Below are 26,612 nucleotides of genomic sequence, written 5' to 3'. Positions count from 1 at the left end.
AAATAAAATACATAAACAAAAGTAGAGGATTCAGAAATAACCTTCGGTCCTAGCAAATACGGCCTAAGAACAATATCAAAGTAGATATTCGCCTATCAGTTGCACCCAAGACGATATGAGATATGCCCTATTGATTATGCTAGAATCGATCTAAAATTTTCTGTGAAATTAGGTTGTTTTTTGTGTTTTTCTGATGAGGGAGGAGGCTAGGTTAAAAGAGAATTAGGATAGAATCATTATCACCCTTTCCTTCTTATTGTAACCGAAATATGGGAGTGAATTAGGGAGATATAATCTTCCCTAATTCGGCTCACTATAACCGAAATAAGGAGTATAATCTCCTTATTTGTGGTTATTCCAATAATGTATAAAATGTGTTAAAATTGCCATCTAGTGAGGATCGAACCCATGACCTCTTGGTTTGTGTACCCTCACTATTACCACTATGATACATTCATCTTGTTGATATTAAATATAACCGATTACATTTAATTACGAATTAACAGATTAATTCATCCAAGCTAACATTACATACATTTAATTAAATATAACTTATTATATTTAATTTACGAATTGAAAGTTAATTCGTCTCAACTAATATTATTTAATCTTCATTAAATAATTGTCTCATCAACACATTGACTAACTGTTTAGTCATATTAGGCATCAATGTGATCATATTTCTATAACCACATCTCTCAAACACATCCTATAGGTGTGACCTTTAGGGACCAGTTGATCACCGCCATCTGTATGATAATAACGTCAAACTTTCTAACAAGTCAACCGTTATTAGGTAAACATTAATCAACTGATTAAATATACGAAGTATACCCTTGTGAACCTGTAAGAGATTTACAAATGTTATCACACTAATTTGTGGAGGACACAAGCTCCAACAAACTCCCACTTGTCCTCACAAGTGTATGTGCGATAACCGATTCTCATATCCTAAAATTTCCCCCACTCAATGTAAAACAATTTGCAAATCCGCATTCACAAAGGTCGTATTTTACAAGCGATCATTATCAAGAGTGGTTTCCCCGACTAGAGAGTAACTTAACTGATAAACGAATCAACATTCGAGAATGGCCATGCATTTCAGTTACAACTCCTCGAGTGGCCCTGAGAAATAACTGTACCTGATAAGGGTTGGATATTTTCCTCAACTCGAATCCTGCAGATGTAAGCACAGTATGAAATGACCCAGAAAAAATCTACTTAGCCTCCAGTTACGGCGGACCGTGAGAAAGAAACCAAAGTCACCCACAAACTGCCTTAATCTCAAGAGACAGTCGATAGTCAAAAGAATCGACTCTAGGAACACAATGGACGTCCTATCCACGACCTGGCACCGAATGTTATTACACATTTAGGACTCCATTACGTTGTCACAAAAAAGTTGTCCTATGAGGTATCGTTATAATCTCGCATCTGTGATCGATCAGTCAACCGTTTGACTTATGGCTCGTTGAACCCACCATCAATCGACTGCACAATATAATAGCCGGAGTTATCAGTTCACATTGGCGATTACGGACCAAAACAAATATGATGTACTTCAGTTCACTTTGTGGCGTTCAATGTTGTCAGTACAATCCACATGAAAAACAAAATATTATATATAAAACGATGAAGTTATAAATAGTATATGAAAAAGATAATGTATCAAATCCATAATCAAGTACTACAACTCAGGAACACGTTTAATTCCCATGGAATTAACGTGCCGTACATGCTTATCATAATTCAACAATTCAGTAGTAGAATCTGCTACAACACTCTGTTTGGAACTCTTCCAGCTGACCGCAGCACCATTAGAAGTGAAGACGAACCCAGACTGAGATTTTGAATCATCTCGATCCGTTTGGAAACTAGCATCTGCGTAACCGATTGCGCATAGCTTAGTATCGCCTCCATAAGTCAATACCCAATCCTTAGTCCTCCGTAGGTACTTGAGGATGTTTTTTGACTATCCGGTGTGTTTCACCGGAGTCTTTTGTACCGACTCGTCATACTCAATGCATATGCCACGTCCGGGCGTGTGCATATCATGGCATACATGATCGATCCTATTGCGGATGCATAAGGAACACGACTCATGCGCTCAATCCTTCGGGCGTCGTGGGTGGCGAGACTTGCTCAATCGCATCCGGTCATCATTGGAAGGTTCCCCTTCTTGGAGTTGGTCATCTTTGAACTTCTCAAGAATCTTATCCAAATAAGACTCCTGACTAAGTGATAACGTCCGTCGTGATCTATCTCGGTAGATACGGATTACCAAAATGCGTTGTGCCTCACCCAGATCTTTCATCTGGAAATGATTCTTCAACCATTCTTTAACCGAAGATAGGAGAGGAATGTCATTCCCAATCAAGAGTATGTCATCGACATAGAATATCAAGAATACAATCTTGCTCCCACTCGACTTGATATATAAGCATGGTTCCTCGACCGATCGAGTGAAACCATACTCTTTTATCACCTGGTCGAAACGATGATTCCAACTCCGAGAAGCTTGCTTAAGTCCATAAATGGAACGCTTAAGCTTGCATACTTTCTTAGGATGTTCAGGATCTATGAAACCTTCGGGTTGCACCATGTACAACTCTTCCTCCAAATAACCGTTTAAGAAGGCGGTTTTCACATCCATTTGCCAAATTTCATAATCATGAAAAGCGGCAATCGCTAAGATTATCCGAATGGAACGTAGCATGACTACAGGTGAAAAAATCTCATCATAGTGCAATCCGTGCACTTGAGTGAAACCTTTTGCCACAAGTCGTGCCTTATAGGTATCTGGTTGCGCGTCTACAGAACGCTTTATCTTGTAAAGCCATTTGCACTGTAGAGGTTTTACCTTATTAGGTAAATCAACTAGATCCCACACGTCATTCTCATACATGGAGTCCATCTCGGATTGCATGGCTTCGAGCCATAGCTTTGAGTCGGAACAGGTCATAGCACCTTTATAGGTAACGGGTTCATTACTCTCTAAGAGTAAAAAGTCATTCTCCTCAACCATACCAATGTATCTGTCCGGAGGATGAGAGACTCTACCCGACCTCCTAGGTTCCTCAGGAATATTAACCGTATCAATAGTTGGAGGAATAACCTCCTCCATCCGTTCCTCGGTTGTTGGTTCTGGAATCTCCGACAGCTCGAAGGTTCTATTACTTGTCATGTTCTCGAGAAATTCTTTCTCTAAGAACGTCGCACTAGCCGCAACAAAAACTCGATGTTCCTGTTCGTTCATATACAATTCCTGTTCGTTCATATACAATTCCTGTTCGTCGCACTAGTACTTTGGCTCGGCCAATGATAGAAGATACTTGTTATTCGGTTGATATTATTGATGAGTCTATTTACGACTTCTGGTCGGGTTCTTTTATGAAGGATCCACTAGAAGCTCTTATGCTTTTTTATGAGTGTGCAGATAACCCAGATGACGATCATGCTGTGTTGGATTTGCTTATAGATGATTTAGATGAGCGTGGACTCACCGACGCTGAGGGAGAGCAAGTGTCACAAATGATTAGAACTCTCTGCTCCATTGAGGTAAAGGTACCGGAGCGTAAGCCTTTTCCTTCTCATCTAAAATATGTTTTCTTAGACGATACTGAGCAATATCCAATCATTGTTAGTGCTAAGCTTGATAATGATCAGCTGACTTCCTTGTTAGCTGTGCTTAAGAAAAACAGGAAAGCATTGGGTTATTCATTGGACGATATCAAGGGGATTAGTCCCGATATTTGTATGCAGAGGATAGAGCTGGAGGAAGATCACAAACCTTGCAGACAGGGTCAGCGCCGGCTGAACCAGAAGATGCAGGATGTTGTGATGGCTGAGTTAATGAAGCTGCTCGACGTAGGTATTATCTACTCTGTTGGTCATTCTAAATGGGCGAGTCCAGTGCAGGTAGTCCCGAAGAAAGGAGGGACTAATGTGGTTAAGAATGATAAGAATGAGTTAATACCCACTCGAGTAGTGACTGGTTGGCGGATGTGTATAGATTACAGACAGCTTAATGCCGCCACCAAGAAAGATCACTTTCCCCTTCCTTTTATTGATCAAATGGTAGAAAGGTTAGCTTCTCATAAATTTTTCTGCTATTTAGATGGGTATTCAGGGTTCTTCCAGATCCCTATCCACCCAGACGATCAAGCTAAGACTACATTTACTTGTCCTCAGGGCGTGTTTGCTTATCGCAGGATGCCTTTTGGTTTCTGTAATGCCTCTGCCACCTTCCAAAGGTGCATGATGGGGATATTTTCAGAGTATATTGAGTCTATTATGGAAGTTTTCATTGACGATTTCAGTGTTTATGGTTGTGCTTTTTCTAATTGTCTGTCTAACCTTGATAAAGTGTTGCAGCGCTGCATTGAGGTTAATTTTGTGCTTAACTGGGAGAAGTGCCATTTCATGGACAACGAGGGAGTTGTCTTAGGACACTTAGTTTCTGATAGGGAATAGAGGTTGATAAAGCAAAGGTGGAAGTGATTCAGCAATTACCACCTCCTGTTAATGTTAAGGGGGTGAGGAGTTTCCTTGGCCACGCCGGCTTTTATCGTCGGTTTATCAAGGATTTCTCAAAAATTGCTAAACCACTTACACAGCTGCTACTTAAGGACGCCCCTTTTGTGTTTACTGATGAGTGTCTTTCTGCTTTTCACAGGTTAAAGCAGGCTTTAGTCTCTGCGCCGATCATATAGCCTCCCAACTGGGACTTGCCGTTTGAGATAATGTGTGATGCCAGTGACTATGCACTAGGAGCGGTGCTAGGCCAACGGAAAGATAAAGCTTTAAATGCAATCTACTATGCGAGCCGAACTCTAGATGAGGCTCAAGTGAAGTACACTACCACTGAAAAAGAGCTGCTAGCTGTAGTTTATGCCTTAGAGAAGTTTCGTTCTTATTCGATTGGGTCAGAAGTTACTGTTTTTACTGAGCATGCAGCTTTGAGGCATCTCCTTGCTAAGAAGAAGGCTAAACCACGGCTATTGAGATGGATACTCCTCCTTCAGGAGTTTGATTTGCAGATTAAGGATAAGAAAGGAGCTGAGAACGTTGTAGCTGATCATCTATCGCGACTGACGCGACAGGAAGGGGAAGATTCTCTGCCTATTGATGATTCTTTCCCTGACGATACTTTATTTGCTGTTTTATCGTCTATTGTTAACCAAGAGCCTTGGTATGCAGATATAGCTAACTTCGTTGTCAGTGGCAAGCTACCGCCTGACCAATCTCAGCAGCAGAGGAAGCGTTTTCTGTATAACGCTAAGCAGTATTTCTGGGATGATCCTTATTTGTTTAAGGAATGTGCAGACGGTCTCTATAGACGGTGTATTCCGCAGTGGGAGGCCAAAGTAGTCCTGGAAGGCTGTCACTCCTCTCCCTATGGTGGTCACCACGGTCCTTCGCGCACCGTGGCTAAGGTACTTCTGTCTGGTTTTTACTGGCTCTCTTTGTTTGCTGATGCTAAGTCTTTTGTTTCAGCTTGTGATGCTTGCCAACGATCAGGGAATATTTCGAAGAGATATGAGATGCAACAAAATGGCATCTTAGAGGTCGAGGTTTTCGATGTCTGGGGCATTGATTTCCAAGGACCGTTCCCGTCTAATAAAGGTAACAGGTATATGTTAGTGGCTGTAGATTATGTGTCGAAATGGGTTGAGGCAATTGCCTCACCTCATTGTGATGCCAAGACCGTGATAAAAATGTTTAAAAAGGTCATATTTCCCCGATTTGGTGTCCCTAGGGTCGTCATTAGTGATGGGGGAATTCACTTTAAAGAAAAGAAACTAACTTCTATTCTGTCTAAAGTTGGTGTCCAACACCGGCGTGGTTTGGGGTATCATCCCCAAACTAGTGGTCAGGTTGAGGTCTCTAATCGCGAGTTGAAAGAGATCCTATCTAAGGTAGTTTCTAAATCATGGAAGGACTGGAGTCTTAAATTAGAGGACACATTATGGGCCTACAGAACTGCCTTTAAGACACCAATTGGTGCATCACCTTATAGGTTAGTTTATGGGAAATCATGTCACTTACCTGTTGAGTTGGAATGTAAGTTGGAGGGCAATTCGTGAGCTTAACTTTGATCCTAAGTTGTGTGGTCAAAATCGTCTTTTGTAGCTAGATGAGTTGGAAGAATTTAGGCTTAATGCCTATGATAGCTCGCGCATTTATAAAGAAAAGACGAAGAGATGGCATGACAAGAGAATTCTACCTCGAGAGTTTCATGTTGGGCAAAAGGTGCTGCTGTTTAATGCCCGATTGCGATTATTTCCTGGCAAGCTGAAGTCCAGGTGGAGTGGTCCCTATACGGTGACGGCTATTACCAAATTTGGATCCGTGGAGCTCGAAGATTCTGAAGGTAGTAGGTTCAAGGTGAATGGGCAATATGTGAAGCATTATCACGAGTCAAATGAAGCGGACAATCGTGTTGAAGTCTTGTACTTCGACGAGCTAGATACGCCAGTTAATTGATGCCAGAAAGGTCGTGCGGGACCTCTTAAACCTCCGCTCTCCGGGAGGCAGCCCGGACTGTTTTATTGTACTTTTGTTGAACTTTTTATTTTTCTTTAGCTTATTGTTGAACTTTAGACGCTGTTTTTATGCACCTTTTATTTTCTCCTTGCTTTGATACGTGTTCTGCAGGTTACAGCACTCGATCGAGTAGTTTTTCTACTCGGTCGAGCACTTTTGGGGTATTATTCACTCGATCGAGTGATATATATACTCGATCGACCAGCTGCATAAACACGTTCACTCGATCGAGTGATTATCTTACTCGATCGAACCCTTCCAGACACCAGTTCAATCGATCGAGCAGTTCCAGGCCACTCGATCGAGTAGTTACGTCTTCCAGCTGCTACTTTACGTCTATGGAGCTACTATTTGACTGTCTTTGACCTCCCATGTTCATGGACGGTTTGGGGAGGTCCCTCTTCATGACGTTTTGTAAGTATTCCAACTCCACTTCTCCTTTTCTCTTCAGTTTGCATTTCTTTCCCTATTTTTGGTACAATGAGGCATTGTACGGTTTGTTTTGGGGAGGTATGCATCCATATCTGTGTCTGCATGTTTTCTTCCATGTTTGCTTGCACGTTTATTTATTTTCGCATGCATTGTCGTTTTTAATTCAAAAAAATCATAAAATTCAAAAATTTTCACATTTAATTTGATTCGGAACGTTTGAACTTTAACGCTACATTGAATCCTTACTTTAGCCTTGCATATTCTTGACATTTAGTGGCATGATTATGTGCATGATCTACGAGTTTTTGTTTCTCTCTTATCTGAACGAATAGACTTGATTCATATATCGGCATGCTACATTACATTCTGAGGTTAGAGCTTTATAAACTGGTGACATTCATGACCGGTTTCATTTAGGATGTGAGTAGTACTCTCTTTAAGGAATGTAACATCAATTTGCATAAGCATGAGTCTGGTCTTCTTAATACCTGTATGCATTCGGTCAGTGGATGGTGACACATGTTAGGAGAGGCAGTTCCCTTTTATTTCATTCTACCCTTGAGCCCCACATAGCCAAATAGCCTTTTTGTCCTATTAGCTACTATCTATAATTATTCCTACCCTAGCCGAGCTAGTGATGAGTAGCTGTATAGAATGTTTTACTACAGTTTGGTTATTTTTATCTGATTTCAGAAGATGGTGGAAGAATTGAAGGGAATGAAAGAAAAAAATGAAATGAAAAAGAAAAAAATGACAACGAAAAAGATGAAAAAGAAAGAAAAATCATTTGCAAAGAAAAAAATGAGAAATTGTATAATGATTTTCACTCCCATGTTTTACTTATATCTTATGGGGAGTTGACGAGTTTTTGGTGTTTCGTGAGTAGAGTGCATGGAATTTGCACCGGTTCATTTTGTTATATTGAATACGAAGTTGGGATGCAGTTCAAAATTTGGATTCGTTGTTGCTAGCCTGGCTATTAACTCCACATATCCAAATTCGTTTTAAGCCCCTTCTTACCCATTACCTCACTTACCCAAATGTAAGTCCTCGGCATGTGTCTTGGTCGTAAGTATGGTTGGAATGCGTATGTATGGTTGTAGAGACTTTATTCATGTTAACTGCATGCATGTTCTTATAGGTCGAGTTAGGTGAGTGTCTTTACTTCTTTCTATCTTTCACATATATACTCACCTTGTGCCTAATTTTGAGTGATGAGCGACCCGTGAGAGTCCGATATCTTTTGAGTCTTGCAAGGTCGACGGTTCAGTAAGTTTGAAATATTGATTTAATTCGTTTGCACTTCTCATTTGCCACTTGTTAGTTGTTGCATTAAACTGGTTTTCGTGGGTGATTTGTAGCTGATGCGTTGCTCCCGTTCCACTGTTTATTCTTAGTTGCATTCATAGTTTGCTTGGGGACAAGCAAAGGTTTGGTTTGGGGAGATTTGATGCGTGTATTTTATATAAGGTTTTTACCTCATTTTTACACGCGTTTCTGTAATATTTATGTAGCATCCGGCTACAAATGCCCCCGAATATTCTACTTTGGTTCGTTTTATGTAAATTGCAGGAATAAACCAAAGAGGAGCTAAATCGAGCCTTAAATCGCCATTTGCATGCATTTATGGAGAACGAGGAGCCGGAGCTTGGAATCTAACACTTTGAGGACACATGAGCTGGTTTCGGAAGATGTTACAATGTCTAACGTGCCTAAACAGCTCGATCGACTACTTTTCTAGTCGATCGAATGCTTTATATATTGAAGGTTACTCGATCGAGCAGTTCGAGTATACAAAAGAGAAGACATCACAAGGAGTTACTCGATCGAGTGGTTTATTTCCACTCGGTCGAGAGGTTTGATGCTTAGTTGCTCGATCGAGTGGTTTATCCTGTAATAGACTTTTTCCGCCTAATTTCGTATGGGCTTTTGTAATTAGTCCATAGGTTAGGTTTAGGAGACGATTTTCGTATGTTAAAAGAACACTAGAATGCGTAACTCCTCTCATTCACTTTTACTCTATCACTGACGATTGTTTCTTGGATTTTACTCTCTTTCTACACTTTTCTACTCGGATTCATATTTGTATTGGTATTATTATTCCTTTTAATTCCTTAATCATATTTACTGTTATTTTGCTATCTCTCTTTTATTGTTATCATCTTTACTCTATTTCAATCCTTATTAGTTTGGTTATCATGTTTAATTCCTATTATATATATGTTGTTGTTGCTAATTCACCCAATATAGGTATGAGGTATGGGTTTGGAATGAACCAAACCCATACCATGTGTTTGTTTGACGGAAATGAAGGTTTCATACCCATACCTCAAACCCATGAGGTATGGGTTTCTCATACCCATGGAGGGGGGTGGGTATGAGACTGATACCTATGGTATCAAATTAGAGATATTAAAAAGTGAAAAAAAATTATAAAAAAAATATTTTTATATTTTTATTTGATTAAATTTTATCTACATGATTTAATAGTATAAAAATTATTATTAAAAAAAATAATATTTTGAAGATTTTTTTAGCTTTGATTGATTTCTAACCCCATACCCCCAAAATTGAACCAAACACAAGGTATGAGGTATCAAGTTCCAACCCGATACCACCCAGGTATAATTCCCGATTCCAATCCCATACCCACGCGTGAACCAAACACTCCCTAAAGGGGATCCATGATTATGAAGGGATAGTAATCGATTTATTAGGTTAATGCTGGTGTAGTCCTTGTTGTTAACTGCTGCATTTATCTGTATCTGTTTAATTGAGTCGACGCAATTAGGCATTTATATCGCAGTAAACCTTGACCTGGACCGAAAGGTTGGAAAGGGTGAGACTAGTAGCGAACAATAGGGCACTATAGTGAGGGAGAAAGCTAAGCTATTTGTGCTTTAGGGCAAATTGAGATCGAAAGGAGATATTCACTGCTCCTTAGACCGCACTTGCATCGACCCGAGACCTAGATTACTGGACCGAATGATCATGGTGAATCGTCTGTCTTAGCTGCTTCCTTTATCTGTTTAATCCTTTTTCTCTGCCTTATTCTCTTCCTTACTTCCATTAGTTTAGATTAATCAATTAATTAAAACCCCCCAATTTGGTTACCATGACAAACTTAGACGAAGCTGACATTTTCCCATCTCCCTGTGGAGATCGACCCGATTTCCCTAGCTATATTAGTTAGAGCTAGTTGGTTATTTTTGATAGGTATACGACTGCCCTGTCAGTATATCATGACTTGCACTAGACCAGATATAGCTCTTGCAATGGGCAAGCTAAGTCAATACACGAAGAATTCTAGTATTCTTCACTGGCAAGCAATTCATCGTGTATTGAGGCTTCTGAAAGCTACCAAGAACTATGGACTAACATATGTGGGTTATCCTTCAGTACTAGAAGGTTATTCAGATACTAGTTGGATAAACAATATTGAAGATCACTCTTCAACAAGTGGTTGGGTATTTTTGCTTGGAGGAGGTGCTATTTCTTGGGCATTAAAGAACCAAACATGCATTTCTAGCTCAACCATGGAATCGGAATTTATTGCCTTGCTAGCAGCCGGAAAAGAGGCAGAATGGCTAAGGAATTTGATTTACGAAATTCCATTATGGCCAAAACCAATATCACCCATAGCTATACATTGTGATAATGCTGCTACATTGGCTAAAGCTTATAGTCAAATATACAATGGGAAATCAAGACACTTGGGTGTTAGACATAGCTCGGTACGTGAGCTAATAACTGATGGAGTTATTTCAGTTATATTCGTGAGATCTCAACAAAATTTAGCTGATCATTTGACCAAAGCATTAGCTAAGGACTTGGTTATTAAGTCGCTTGACGGGATGGGTCTAAAACTCGTATAAGATCTTTGGCAATAGGATACCTAATTCTCCTCTAATACAATGCTAGAGGCTGAATTCAATGTGGAAGACCTATTGTTAAGGGATTAAAGCACACAATAATTATGTCCCGAGGTGTGTGCTTAGAACTGCATGTTGTAAGGTTGAAGTTTATCTTCTTAATTGATCTTTTGAAAAAGTGTGTTTGCAGGGACACGATGAAAAGAATCAACCTATATGAACATGAAGTTCAGCCGCTTCAAAGGAGATTGGGTTTTGCTCCTCAAATGTTCATGAATAGAAAAGGGACACTAGGCTTGTAATTAAGTGTCAGTTTATATAATTTTTAGAAATAAATTAGTTTATGTGTGAGTTATATTCATGTATTCAAAATGGGTAGCAAGGGTTCAATGCTTAGTCATACCCCGATACTCGAATATTTGGAATGTGTAATTTCACTAAGTGAAAATTCAATTTTCGTGACATTTTCATTTATGAATAAATTGGTATGTGTGTTAGCTAATTTAAAATATTGAATCAATATATATAACTAAAGGAGGCTTTTTTTTCTAATTATACTATTAGCATTAGAATTAGGAGATAATCAATTATTTAAAATTTTTCTATTATAATTAGGAATATAATTTTCCTATTAGAAATGAGAATTAATTAATTATTTTACAATTTTTCTATTATAAATAGGAAATAATTAACAATTTATTAAGGCTTTTTTTTCCTAATTATACTATTAGAATTAGGAGATAATAATTATTTAAAAATTTTCTATTGTAATTAGGAATATGATTTTCCTATTCGAAATGGGAATTAATTAATAATTTTAAAATTTTATTATTAGAAACAGGAAATAAATTAATTATCTACAATTTATTAATATTAAAAAATTATTCATTAGTATTTGTTCACTTTTTATTAAATTAAAAGGGAAAAAAACATTTGATATATTTATAATATCCAATTTTATAACAACTTTCGATTTAAAAATTAGGTATTCTGAGGCAAAAAGGCTCTAGACCTAACTGGGTTGTGACAAATGTGCATGCATAATACGTAATACATGGAATTTGCTCATGTAACGAGTAAAATGAATACTGAAATATGCTCTACGTCTTTTGTTATTGCTAATGTCATATTTAATTATACATAATACGAAGTTTATTTTTCAAATGTCATATGTATTTCTCCTACTAATTTTAAAGTTATTTCCCTCACAGTACACTTCAACTTCTATTGATAATTTATTATATATTATTTACATTCATTTGTCATTATATAAAAGTATATTAATCAAAATTTAAATAAGATATTCACAAATTATTGATAAGTATAAAGGTTGATATCTATTTTTTAAGGAGTATTAAAAGATAAAGAAAGTTGCTGCTAATTTGCGAATCGAAATATCATATTATGACAAATGAGTAACTGTTTTGAAAAATATTATTGTGCGATTGTTTTACAATTTAAATTAAAAATGGTGCCACGAGTAATAAAATAGATGATGCGTGCATTTTATATAGACTTTTTGTACCGTATTTGCAAGCATTTCTATGCATATTTCATAGTATTAAGCTACAAATATCCCCCGAATTGTCTACTTTGGTTTCTCTTGTCCTATTTACAGGAATGAACCAAAGAGAAGCGGAATCAAGCTTAGAACATGTCCCTATGCATGCATTTAGGAGATGAGTTGAGTCGGAGCTTGGAAACTACTAATTGTGATGCGCGTAGAAGTAAGGTAGCTAGGCGAGCAAAGGAAGAGCTTCAAATTACTAGTGCCTACTTTGAGGAGCCGTATCTCGAGTTCTATAACTGATATTCAAGTGATTTCAATTGGATATGAAAGCTTATCCTCTTAGCTTTCCAACACCATGAAATCTCTTGTTTCCGACAAGTAACAAAAAATGGCGATTGTTAATAATTCAGTGCGCGAAGCAGGAATTACGCACTGGAAACCACTCGATCGAGTATTATAGTGCTCGATTGAGTACGTTTTTTATTTGATCGAGAGCTTTTGGGGAAGATACCTCTCGTTCGACCAACTTTATGTTGCTCGATCGAGTAAAACCAAGTCTGACGCAGCGCTTAAGTCGAGATCTTATTTATCTTATCTTAATTTTATCTTAGAATAAATATCTCTCCTATTTAAGAGAGGTTTTTAGATCAGATTAGGGGATTCATTCTTGTTCGGAACTTTTCACTGCTTAAACGTTTATTACGTTGCTTTTGTTCTTCTCATGCCGGATCTAAACTCAGTAATTTCTTCTTCTCTTCTCTTTTAATTTAATTCTAGTATTAATTCTTTTCCCTTGCATCTCTAATTCTCTTATTCCCTTAATTTCTCTTCCTTTAATCTCTTTGTTAATTTAGTTTATGTTATTTCATTTCTTCCCGGTTATTACTATGTTATTATTGATTATTGCTTTGGTTGTTATTAGTTTTGTTAATTTCATTATGCATAACTAATTCCTTTGCTAGGATTAGGGGAGCCATGATAGTAAAGCAATGATGTTATAACTAGATTAGGAGGTTTACATGAGAGAATTGATTTATAACAATTTAATTGTAATCGTTTAGTTGAGTGCACGCTTCTAAACTAGTTAATCCGGTTAAATTCAGACCTAGATCAAAATATTGGAATGAATAGATCTGTTATGGACAATAGACTACACTAATGAGGGTGAAAGCTAAGTTAGTAGTATTTTAGGGCGGATAGCGGACCGAAAGGACCTTTCCTTTACTCTTCTCACATCAGACCGACTGACCTTACCTTTAGCAGAATTGTGTGATATCATGGTGAACCGACATCCTGGCATTTCTCTCTCTGTTTGATCATATCGTTATTTCATTTTGCTATTTTAATTGTTGTTTCTCTTATTGCTTTATTTTCAGTCAGTAGTTCAGAAACCAACTCAAACAACCCCCCCCCCCCCCCCCATTTTGTGACTGTGATAGACTAGAACAACAAGTAGAAACAGTAGCCTCCCTGTGGATTCGACCCCGACTTCCCTAGCTGCATTAGTTAGAGACCTTTCGGGTTTATCTTTGATAGGGTTGCGATAGCCGTATCAAATTTTGGCGCCGTTGCCGGGGAGGCTATATAAATTGCACGTATTAAATCTCCCCAAACTGAACCTTTACTCGTCCTTGAGTAAACTAAATGCAAACTAATAGAACGGAAAAGAAAACTCAAAGCTAGCTATAACTTGTCCACTTAAACCGATTTAATGCAAACAAAACTGACACTTATAGCCACAACAGTCAAGCACAAACGAGTTGTATGATGTCTATTAATAAGTTGAACTGTCGACATTGCAAGACCTTTAAAAATGGACTCTCACGGGTCACTCTTCTCTCATGAAGAAAAGGGTGAGTATATGAGTGTAAGAGAGAAAAAAAGTAGACACTCACCTAGACTACGACCCACATAAACATGCTTGCAACAAAAAAGATAGACAATTCTAAACGCCATACATGCATTCCAACCAATCAATGTCTGTCACAGCCGAGGGCTTACAAAAATTATGGTAAAGTGAGGCAATGGGTAAGAAAAGGCAAAACAATTATGGGATTGTGAGGCAATAGTCAAGCTAGCTACCTAACGGAACCATACTAAACAAATCCGATTCTTACTCAATTAGAAAATTAAGCACAAGTGCCCTTCATTTGGCACAAAACCTCACTAACCAACACAATAACTCCTAAAAAGATATAGATAGAACATAGGAGCGAAACCGTCACAAAAAAAACTTCTTTCACACGGTTGTTTTTCTCATTTTCCTGCTCACATTTTTTTTCATTTTCCAACTCTTTTTTTTTCTTTTTCTTTCTTCCTGTTTTCATGTTTCTTTTTTTTTTTTTTTTTTTTTTCTTTATTATTTTTTAAATTCTCCTTTTTTTTTCATTAAACCTACTTCCTTCTCTTTTTACCAACTTCAGGCAATATGAAACAAACCAAACTCGCATCTATAAAATATATACCGCATAAACACACTAAACTAGCTTGACAGGCAGGCTTAATTTGGGTGTAGTTAAGGGTCAAAAAGGCTAAGTTTGGGTAATAGTGGAGCTAATTTGGTGAAAATGAAAGAAAGGGAAATTGTAAGCACTTCCATGCATGTGACACCAACCACAAACCCGAATGTATGCGAGGAAAAAGAAATTGAATTTCATTAAAGTGCAAAATAATGAAACATGCTATGCAAGGAGTATACTACTCTCAATTCCTACCTGAACTGGTCATAAATGACACCAGTTATAAGGCTCTAACACTTAGAAATTTTAAGTACTTTGCCAATTTTATCAAGTCAAGTATATATGTTCAGCTGTATTTTCAACATTAACTCGTAGATTATGCACATGGCAAAGCTAATAAGATGACAGTTTGATGCAAGTCTTAAGTGAAATGACAAATTATAGTGCAAAATCATCACAGAAATCTACCGTTCCGACTCGACCTAAATGTAAAAATAAACGTGAAATTTTTTGAATTTTTTTTTAAATTTTATGCCGTTTTGTGATTTTTTCAAAATATTTTTTGAAATTAAAACAATGCAAGCAGAAAACAAACGTGAATACAAAACAGATGCAAATGCAGACTCAAAGGATGCAATACTCTCCCCAAACCAAAACGGACAACGCCCTCGTTGTCCTCCAGCATACACCAGCAGTATAAATGGAGAACGGGAAGAATACAGCCAATAAATGAATAAATGAAATAATTAAAAAAAAGGAGATGAAAAATAATTAAAAGCATAAATACATACAATATACACGAACTTCCCCAAACCAGCCAGAAAACTGGGGAAGTGAGTATACCAGCAGCTACTCGTCAGCCTCCTCCTCGTCGACCACCGTGTAGTCGGGGTCACGCTCCTGCTCCCGTCTCCTTCTCTCGTCAGCTCTAGCTCTCTCCTCCTGCTCAGTTGTGTCCGCCTCGCTCTCCGGCTGTGGGTACCCCTCCGCAGGGTACCGGTAGAAAGAAGGGTGTGGCCAGCCATCTGGAATGGGACGTCATCTCCTTATGTGGTACTCGAATAGAGGGAACAAGGCAAGCGCCTAGTCCCGCTCTATACGAGCCACTCGACTGCACATATCCAAAATCAGAGCGTGACCACGCCCTTGGTCTATGACCTCATGCGCCACAAAAGGATTAGGAGCAACAAAATTAGTCGGCAGAACCGGCTGAGTAAAAGAAGGAGTAGAGATAGGGGTCGGTGTTGGCGTGGGCGTGGACGTGGACGTCTGCCCAATCTGGGTAGGTGTGGACCCCTCTCTGGTCTCTCTGACATTAGTGTCAGGTCTCTTACGCTTCTTAGAAGCAGAAGGAGCAAGTGAAAGGTGGTAAGAAGGTAGAGGTGGAAGTAACCTACCCGACACAGTGGTCAGGGGTAAAAGACGGGGTAGGTCGGGAAAAGGTAAGGTCACGGACTCGGAACCATTAATCTTCCATGTCCGTTGGTCCTTAGCTAACCAAAACATGGCCAACATGGCCTGAATATCTATAACATCATGATCTAATTGATTGCAAGGAGTGATTTTGGGTAATTGGATTGGTAATTAGGGGAAGAAAATGAGGGATTTGGGGTTTATTTTGAGTTTTATCGTGAAAAGGGAAGAAAGAAGAAGAAGAAATGAAAATAGATTAAGGAAGTAGAAAACTCCCTCGTGTTTTAACAATGCAGGTTACTCGATCGAGTGATTTGAAACCACTCGATCGAGAGCTCTCCTCATAATTCTGTTCGATCGAAAGCGTTGGAAGTGTTCGATCGAAAGCTTCATTCTCCTCCTTGGATTCTACTCGATCGAAAACAGCAGATTGTTCGATCGAGGACTTTAGCTCCTCATTTCTTCTCTATCGAGTACAGGACAACTCGATCGAAGAACCCTCAAATTGGACATTTCGATCGAGTATTCTTGTTTACTCGATCGAAGGCTTTACCTGGGCATTCTGCTCGTTCGAGTACAATAAGTACTCGATCGAAGCCTTTTCTTTTAGCACGCATCCCAATGTAGCATATCTTCCCCAAACCTGCATAAAAACACAGAAAAATACTTCCCGAAAATACCAAATTCACAATACGTAGTCTATATTCGGTCCTACGCTATTTAAAACTAACTACGTTAATGTCTAAAAAGCAATTAAAAATATCTAACAAAACTTGAAATTACAAATTGGTTTTACAACGGGACATTTCCCGTCCATCTTTCGAAACACTTCAACAGCCCACATGAGGGCTTCTGACTGGAGGAGGTCCCTTCAGCATCACGGACCATGCTTCGTGATCTTTATGAACTGGAATTAACTAAAGAAGAATAGTTTGCATCCACTTACGCCTTCACTTTCTTCTTTTCCTTGTTCCAGCCTTTCTCTTTGGCATCTGCTTTGGCATCATTCCCATCAGTGAGTTTGAATTTCATTATACATTTATCGACGGAATCTCCAATGTCCATTCTATTTATACCTGTAACAATAGAAATAACAGAATGGTCCTCCCTAATGCTCTCAATCTGAGGCGGAGGTGTCAATATAGCAGCGCATGACTCAATATTATCATTTGGAGAATCTGTGTCTGGGTCTTTAGAGGGTAGTGCATTGCAAGGTTGAACCTCCATAGGGGCCCTACGAATATTGGACTGAAAGAAAATCAACTCCTCATCACCTACCTGAAAAGTAAGAGTCTTTCCCCCGACATCTATCACTGCGCGAGCAGTAAATAGGAATGGTTGTCCTAAAATGATAGGAGTGTAAGAATCTTCGGGGATGTCTAAGACTACAAAGTCAACGGGAATAAAGAATTTCCCGATCTTTACAGGTATGTCCTCTAAGACACCTAGGGGTCGTGATAAAGTGCGGTCGGCCATATGCACATTCATGTTAGTACAATGAAATTTAGTCAAACCGAGTCTCTTGGCGAGAGACAACGGTAGGACGCTCATACTAGCTCCCAGATCACATAATGGATTATCAATTAAGTGGGTCCCTATATGGCATGGAATAGAAAAGCTATCCGGGTCAGATAATTTAGGCGGAGACTTATTTTAAATTAGGGCAGTGCCCACTTCAGTCAAGGCCACCGTTTCATGATCACTAATATGCCTCTTACGTGTTAATATTTCTTTCATGAATTTCATATAAGAGGGTACCTGGGTTAGCAATTCGGCGAAGGGAACGTTGACATGAAGGCTCTTTAAAATATCAGCAAATTTACCGAACAGTTGTTTAGCCTTCCTGTTCTGCAATCGCCTCGGGAATGGGACCGTAATGGGAATAGCTAGTCCTTCATTTCTTTTTGCCAAAGAATCAACACGATCAGCATCGTTTTTACTCGATCGAGCATGCTTTTCCTTCGATCGAGTAACTTCTTCATCAATTTCACACGATCGAGTACTATTACCAACTCGATCGAAAGCTCCTATTTCAACAGTACTCGATCGAACATCAGAACCATTCGATCAAGTAATTTCCATAGCTTTTTCTCTCGATTGACCTCCTGAGATTAGTCGATCGAGTACTTTTCTCGGATTCAGCAAATTTTCATCAGACAACAACTGTTCACTCACAGCAACTTCAATTTTTGGGTCTGTTTTATCACTTTCAGATGGCATTTTAGGTCCTTCATAGGAGAGACCACTCCTCAGATTGATTAAATTTACCATCTCATGATGTTTCTTGTCAGGTTAGGGCGGTAAATGACACGGCTGCCTCGAAGCTTGATTAGTGGCGAGTTTAGCTATTTGTGATTCAAGTGACTTAATAGATGCATCTTTTTGTTGGTGACTCTTTTGCAATTGAATAGTCAATGATTGTATCATTGACTTCAACTCAGCCACATCACTTATGCTACTAGAAGAGGCACCTTGTTGCGGCGGTGGGAAAGATGGGGGCTTTTGAAAGCCTTGTTGATCTTTATGAGGTAGAACATATGGTTGTTGCTGCTGTGGTGGAGGTGTAGGATTCAATACATTTTGACTTGTCCATCTCAAGTTAGGATGGATGCCATTCTTATTATTATAGTAGGAGCCTCCTTGCCTGTATTGTTGAAAGGCAAAGACCTGCTCCTTCTCAGCTAGACAGTCTACAACAGTGTGACCATCATTACTACCACATCTCTCACATGAAACGGTCTCTTGTCTTGTCAACAAGTGGACCGTCTGTTGATCCCCCGCGTTCTACAACTCCAACTTGTCAAACCTGGCATTCATGGCTTCCAGCTGAGCCACAACTGCACTATCAACAGAAGAAACTGTTCTAATTCCCCCTCTAGGATTCCCATATTCAGCACAATGGGTAGCCATCTCCTCTATGATTACCCAACCTTTGTCATCGCCAATATTCTTCTGGAATCGACCATTGGATGCAACATCCAAAATAGCACGGTGATCGTCATACAAACCATTATAAAATTGGTTGCACAAAAACCACTGATCGAAACCGTGATGAGGGACTGACGGCACTAGTTTCTTGAACCGACCCCACGCCTCATACAAGTTCTCGTTTGGAGTTTGCTTGAAACTTGTAATCTTTCCTCTCAGTTGATTAGTTCTCTACGGAGGAAAGTACCTTTTATAAAAGGCTAGAGCCAGGGTCTTCCAGTTGGTAATCCCAGCTGCAGTCATATCAAGATCAGTGCGCCACTCTCGGGCTCCATCAGTCAGAGAGAAAGAAAATAGAAATTCCTTAATCTTATCCTGTGTCACTCCCTTAGTAGCGGGAATGGTAGAACAGTAGTCTGTGAAAACCTCCATGTACTTTCGCGGATCCTCACCAGCTACCCCATGGTACATATTTCTCTCGACCAAATTGATATAAGACGGCCGAATGTCAAATGTACTACCATCTTCTGTTGCAAGGTTGAAACCTTTAGGGATAGAGGCAGTTGTAGGCTCAGAATGACTCACGATGTTAGGCATCTTCACAGAATTGGCTGCAAAAATAGCTTCTTCAAAAGACTGGTGTTCTGCAAATAAAAAGTGTTCAAGATCGGGTTCAAAAGTACTCAAGACTTCCTTTTGATGATTCTTTCTCAGTAAGCTTTGTCTATAGCGAAGAGTCCGCTCCAGTTCAGGATCAGATGATACTAATTCTGACCTGTTAGACCTGGGCATACACAAAACTAAGAAAGAAAAATAATAAGAACAACTTCAAGGAATTAAAATTCCCTTGAGACTAAGACAGAAGAAAAATAGACAGATAAACAGGCTAATTGTTTCCCTGGCAATGGCGCCAAAATTTGATACATGTCGTCTAGTACCAAAAATAAATATCTAAATCAACTAACAGAAGCCAGTGGAAGTAGGGTCGATCTCCACAGGGAGGTTATTATATCTATCTGCTATCTAAGTCTGTCGTGGTAACAATTGGGTAATTTGAAATTGTTTTCTAAACTAAAAGGATTAAAGCAAAGAGAATAAGAGAAATAAAGACCGTAAAGATAAATAAGTTGTAATAAAATAAAGAGGGGAATGTTAGGAAGTCGGTTCACCATGGTAATTAGCCAAATCAGTCATAAATAGCTCAGACCGTCTAATGTGAGAAGGGTATAGGAAAGGTCCTCTCGGTCCACTTTCTACCCTAAGATACAGCTAACTTAACTCTCGCCCTCATTAGTGTAGTCTTACTGTTCATAACAGGTCTATTCATTCCAATCTCTCGATCTAGGTCTGAACTTAACCAAATTAACTAATTTAGAAGAGTGCACTCAACTAAACGATTACAATTATATTGTCATAAAACAGTTCTCAAAATTCAACCATCTAATCTATTCATAACTTCATTTATTCACTACCATGATAGCTCCCCTAATCCTAACATAGCGGGATTTAGCTACTCATAATATTGATTGAATAAACAACAACGATATATGAATTAACAAGAGACATAATATGATAAATAGGAAATAACATAAACCAGCAATAACAATAACTAAGACAGGAATTAAGAGCAAAAGATTAAGAGAATGCAAAGAAGAATTAAATTAAGTGTAAAGAGTGAAGAGAGATTACAAAGAAGCGAATCTGGCAATAAGAACAAGTTACGTTGCAAAGGAAGAAAAAAATGTCTGCTTAAAGTTTTTAGGATTAAAAAGTGGTTAAAATATAATCATAACCTAATTACTTCTTCCCTTATATAAGGAAGATATTTATTAAATAAACTAAACTATTAACTAAGGATAATCACAAAATAAAATCCCGTGTAAACAGCAAACCTCTCGATTGAGGCATTCCATTCCACTCGATCGAGCAAATCTCTAGCCAAATCCTTCGATCGAACAGAAACAGCCTTCGATCGAGGACCTTCAAATCAGCCAACTTCGATCAAGCTCAGCAGGAACTCGATCGACCATCTTGGACCACCGAAACCACTCGATCGAACAGTAGACTAGGAAAAGTCTTCGATCGAGTGCTCAGCTACTGAAACAGCTCATGTTCTTCACTTGGTCAGCTTTCGAGACTCATTCACGCTTCCCGAGGCATAACATTTCTGCTCAAAACCTTCCATCTCCATAATTGCATGCTAAAGGACTAGAAAAAGGTACGGTTCCACTACTTTCAGGTCCGTTCCTGCAATTAAGACAAACCAAATCAAAGTAGCCTATTCGGGGCATTTTGCAATACAACACAGCAGATTGACATAGAAACGCGTGCATTAAGTGGCCAAAAAGGACTATATAAATTGCACGTATCAATAGATTTGAATGAGACTTGAAGGTAAATTAGATACACTTATTATAGAAATATTTATAAGGTTAAGATTCAATTCAAGCAACGATCAACATTTAAAAAAAGTCATGAAAAACACATAAAAGGGTAAGAGTAGTCTTTCCCTAACATAGTAAAGACCGTCTCTCTCAAGCTTTTCTTCTGACAAATTTAGATGCATAAAAAACGGTACTATTGAATTATATGGAGCAAACTAATTATTGTTGATGCTATATATTTTTTTATGTGTAAATTGAGCACATCATCACTATAATTTAGGGAGAGATACGAATTGGGGAAGGGTGAGACATATTCGTCATGCATGATACGATGCTTTAACCACCTTTAGGCAAAAATATAAAAAAAAATGAAAAAATTTAAACCTAAAAGGGGATCACGTACTTGCCAACTCTTCTATAGTTCTCTACCGCCTTAATATTCTCATGAAGTTTATGACATTTATTTTATATTCATAAAAAAAATGATTATACTGCTTCGTACAATTTGTGATTATAACTTTTAGCTAACTTATTTGAACTTGCTTAAATTTATATATTTTACGTGAAGAATATTAATTATAAATATGATAAAGATAAAGTTTGATCTTTAATTTCCTCGAAGATAAAAAAACTCAATTTTTATTTTCTTACAATATACTAATTAAAGATCATAATGTAAAACAGGAAATTACACCACAATCTACTATTTCAATATGACGATGACCAACACTCAAAATAGCACATTTGTTATTTAAATAGTGTAAAAACTCTCAAAATGCTTAAAAAAATGTTCATTCTGTCGTTATCAAACAAAACCTAAGTTTCTGCATTTTTTTTGTCATGTTCAACTTAAACTTTACGGGATGTAAAACTGATGAAGTTCGTAAAGTACGGTTAGTTTTCTGTTAGTTAGATGGACTTTTCAAGAGAGAGATTAAAGCATTGCATTTTAGACTGTTTTATGTGTGAACCGAAGGGATTAAGTAGTGGGTAAAGGTTGTTTCGAGTGGGAATGAGGTTGATTGCGATGAGTTGGTTGACTAAAGTTTTTCCTTAATAGACCTAGAAAGGGGATAATAATTATGAGATAATAAAATTTCAAGAAAAAAGGACAATAAAAATGAGATGGAGGTAGTAAGATTTATTTATGCAAAATGAATTAAATAGCAAAGTTCGTGTATATATATATATATATAATATTCAAACTTATTCAGTTTATAAACATAGTACCCAAACACTTTGTTTGAGTATCTGAAATGGAGGTAGGGGAGGGGACGAGAAAAAGACTAGGAAGGGAAAGGGAGAGAGATAAGAGGGAAGATTGCTTCTTAAACTTTTCTTTGTTGAAGGAGAAATTAATTGTCTTCGATAAGGGAGATGAGGATCCATATCATCTGGTGTAAAGATTGGTGTTTTATGGAGGTGAATGTGATTTATGACTTCTTCGATGTAAAACGTGGCAGAAAGGTAGTGATAGTGGTAGTGGATTAGAGGTTGTTTCAAGTAGTAAGAACTAATCACTGTGGCTGATGTTTTATTTCGCGGTTAAATTAGTGTGGTGGAGGGAGGGTGCATTTGGAGAGGGTGATGAGTTTAATGAGGATAGTGATAATAAATAAGGTTATTTATCAGCAAAATATCGCTTGCGTTAAAACATATAGATAACATGAATAATAACAAGAAATCTCAAAAGATCATACTGATAAACCTGGATGGATAAATTTGAGAGAAGTTTCGAAGACAATGCGATCTTTCAAGGGATGAGATTGTTTTAGATCATGTGTGTGAATAGGGAAGAAAAATAGGGGTCTGCGTGAAGGATTTTGTTTCAAATGAGAAGATGAGGGGCAAGACTATTATTATAGGGGGTGTCATAAGCAGCCCCAGCCATATAGTATTGCGTTGGAATTTGGTTCATATTCAAAGGTACGTCTATAGTTTGACCGGGAGATATAACATTTAACTACCTGTAAATATTTTTACGTAACTACCATTTGACCCAACAATGATTAAATTATGGTTGTTATTCTAAAGAAGGAGATTTATTGCATCATTGAGTTGATTATGCAAAGTAGATATTATTGTTTTCCTTGACCAGTTAAAAAACAAACAGATATTAATGAACAAATTCTAAAAACTATCAGTCCAGGTATCATATGTGTGAATAGGGAAGAAAAATAGGGGTGTGCGTGAAAAATTTTGTTTCAAATGAGAAAATGGGGGCCTAGAATATTGCTATAAAGGGGGGTGGGGGGGGGGGGGGTGTTATAAGAAGCCCTAGCCATGTAGTATTGCGTCGGAATTTAGTTCACATTCAAACGTACTTCTATAATTTGACCCGGAGATATAACATTCTAACTACCTTTAAATGTTTTTACATAATTACAATTTGATCCAGCAATGATTAAATTATGGTTGTTATTCGAAAGAAAGAGATTTGTTGCATCATTGAGTTGATTATGCAGATTAAAGAGTAGATATTATTGTTTTTCTTTGACCAATTGAAAAATAAACATGTATTAATGAATAAATTCTAAAAACTATCGGTCTAAGTATCATATATATAAACTTTATATTGACTTATTTTTCTTAAAAAAAAGTATTTTATTAATTAAACACTCTTTTATTCTTATGTCAATATTATGTTAACGGGAATTATTTGTTGGTCATGCGGCATACATAAAATCTTAGACATGAACGATGTACTATATGTCTATCCATTTTATTGAGAAAAATTTATCACACATTATTTTAATATCCGTGCAACGCACTGGCAAGAAAACTAGTTACGCTTAAATGGGGGAGGAATATTGGTGATTTAAGAGTAATTACCGGTTCATTTGGCGTAATTAAGGTCGGTTCATTGATGGGTAATTTCTAAATAATATAATGCGAGTTCGGGAAGTACGGAGTGTACGCTCGTATAATTATTTACGGGATTGCAGAATAGTTTTCGTTCGAATAACTATGACGGGGTATCAGAATTTCTGAAGAGCTGCACCCCTTCAGAAATACATCTCCATGTTTCCTTATTTTCGCAGATCCTTTCTATATAAATAGATAAACGATGAGAAGAAAAGGTTACAGAGAAACATAATCTTCTACTGCATCAAAAGAACGATATAACATTCTACACAAAATATTTCTATATTACGTCTCTGATTTTTGTGCCTAAAATCAGATGGCACCGTCTTATCTCAATAGGAAATTTGGTTTCACCCAGGCACTAATAAGGGTCAAATTATTCTATTAAGAAAACGCAGTCGATTTGGTGCGGTGTTATTGTCAATTCCTGTTCGAGCATATACAATTTCTAACATCCTTTCTCTCGTTAGACAGTGTAGGGATAATATTCTGGAAGGTTCACACACGATATAGATGGCACTAGAGTGTGGGCACCATTCCTAATACATACAGTAAGTTTTGGCTCAATGTACCTTTCACCTATTTTTAGAGTATAAGTGTATAACATTGATCTATCCTTATGGATTAATAATTCTTTCAAGGACATTTTGCTCCTCTCGGCTCCCGCTATTCTCTCTCATCGCTTGAAATTATTTTCCCTTCTAAGGACGTCTGATCAGGACTAGTTACCACCAACTTGTTAGGACCTTTTTCAATGAGGCTTTATAACTCATAAATGCGGTTGCTTCGATATGTTTTGTATGTTAGGTATTTCTTGCTACTGAACTTCAAAAATATTAAAATTTGCAAGTTTCTAAATTGTGGCCTCATTATTTTCATCTGTCGGTGTTTCTCACTCCTGTTTTCTATGTTTGGATGAAGGTCCTTGGAAAAATCTTGTCTGTGGCCCTGAAGTATCATTTTCGCATGCCCCCATACTACACGCTCCTGCTGCGTTCTCTGGCTTCTCTGGAAGGTATAATATAACCAACTATCGTCCAACGTCATGTGGTAGATTTTGATTTACCTAGTTCCACAACGCTGTCTTTTTGTTCAGTTGTGCTATAATTTTGCTATAGTTATCGCCCTTTTACTTTTAAACAAGCTTACTGCTGGCTCATATGCTCTTTGTATTTTATTATAATCTGCATTGCTGTTCTGAACTCCAATGTCAGGGTGGTTTCATGGGGTTTTCGTAATTTTTTCTCTTTAAGGTTAAGCACATAATTCTTGAATCTGAAAAGATGTACAATATTCGAAGTGGTGCAATTATCTTTCCGAGGTCGGTTAGGGACCTATAATGGGTGAGTTATAGCTTAGTAGTATATTGTTTTTTAAAGTATCTTATCGTGTTAATGAAGATGATCTAGGAGCCAGAAATAATTATGTTTTTAGTTGATTATTCATTGAAAATGACTTGTGCATATTTAGTAGTGTTATTGAAACACAGACCTTTATTAGTAGTTGCAAAAAAATTTTATACAGAACCATTAAAGGCACTAGGAATCTTGTGGAAGTCTTTGGAAATGGGGGAGTGGGTTGATTCCGAACCCAGGAGTCCAATCATATATTGGCTTGTATAATCGAATAACAAGGAAAAGGACCCCAAATGAGGAAGCTAACAAAAAATACAAAGTTAATAGAGTGGCAATGGCCCTAGAATGTAAGAGCTATAGAATTGCCACATCAAGAAAGCCGAAGTAGTTAAAGGGCCAACGAAAAATTTGACATATTTCAATTCAATATGAGCCCAAATTGTTTTTAAACTATTTTAGAGACGAACTTTAAATTACTCACACGAAGGAGAGTTTGGTAAAGGTAGAGAGAGAAAATCCTCTCCCTTCTCTCTACCTTTCCTAAATTCTTAAAATTTCCATCAAACGCCTCACCACATCACCGCCTAATTGCCTCTTGGTCTTGTTTATTCACTCCGCCAGAAAGGTCTGTTTGTTCGCTCCACCTTTGAGATGATGACCGTCTAGAGGCTGATCCAATTTAAATTTCCCATGCTTTTTTATCTCTCTCAGGTTTTCTCTGTTTTTCCTACTTTGTTCTTCGTTTAGTCAACAGTTACTAGCTTCGTCTCTGGTTTCATCTTTGGTTGTGCGTTTTATCGGATTTTTCCTGGGTGATAGTTGTTGTCTATATAACCCGGGGTTTGTTG

The 26,612-nt window shown here is 37.8% G+C and overlaps 1 protein-coding gene across 1 annotated transcript; it reads left to right on the top strand.

The window, feature by feature from the left end:
• Positions 1-10,220: 10,220 nt before the first annotated feature.
• On the top strand, positions 10,221-10,853 carry LOC141632751 (secreted RxLR effector protein 161-like). Its single transcript, XM_074445266.1, has one exon. The coding sequence runs from the start codon at positions 10,221-10,223 to the stop codon at positions 10,851-10,853; it is 633 nt and encodes a 210-aa protein (XP_074301367.1).
• The last annotated feature ends 15,759 nt before the right edge of the window (positions 10,854-26,612 follow it).

This window comes from Silene latifolia, chromosome Y (genome assembly GCF_048544455.1).
Source record: "Silene latifolia isolate original U9 population chromosome Y, ASM4854445v1, whole genome shotgun sequence".
Taxonomy (NCBI): domain Eukaryota; kingdom Viridiplantae; phylum Streptophyta; class Magnoliopsida; order Caryophyllales; family Caryophyllaceae; genus Silene; species Silene latifolia.
The sequence above is the reverse complement of the archived record's forward strand: the minus strand, read 5'-3'. Positions and strand labels throughout refer to the sequence as shown.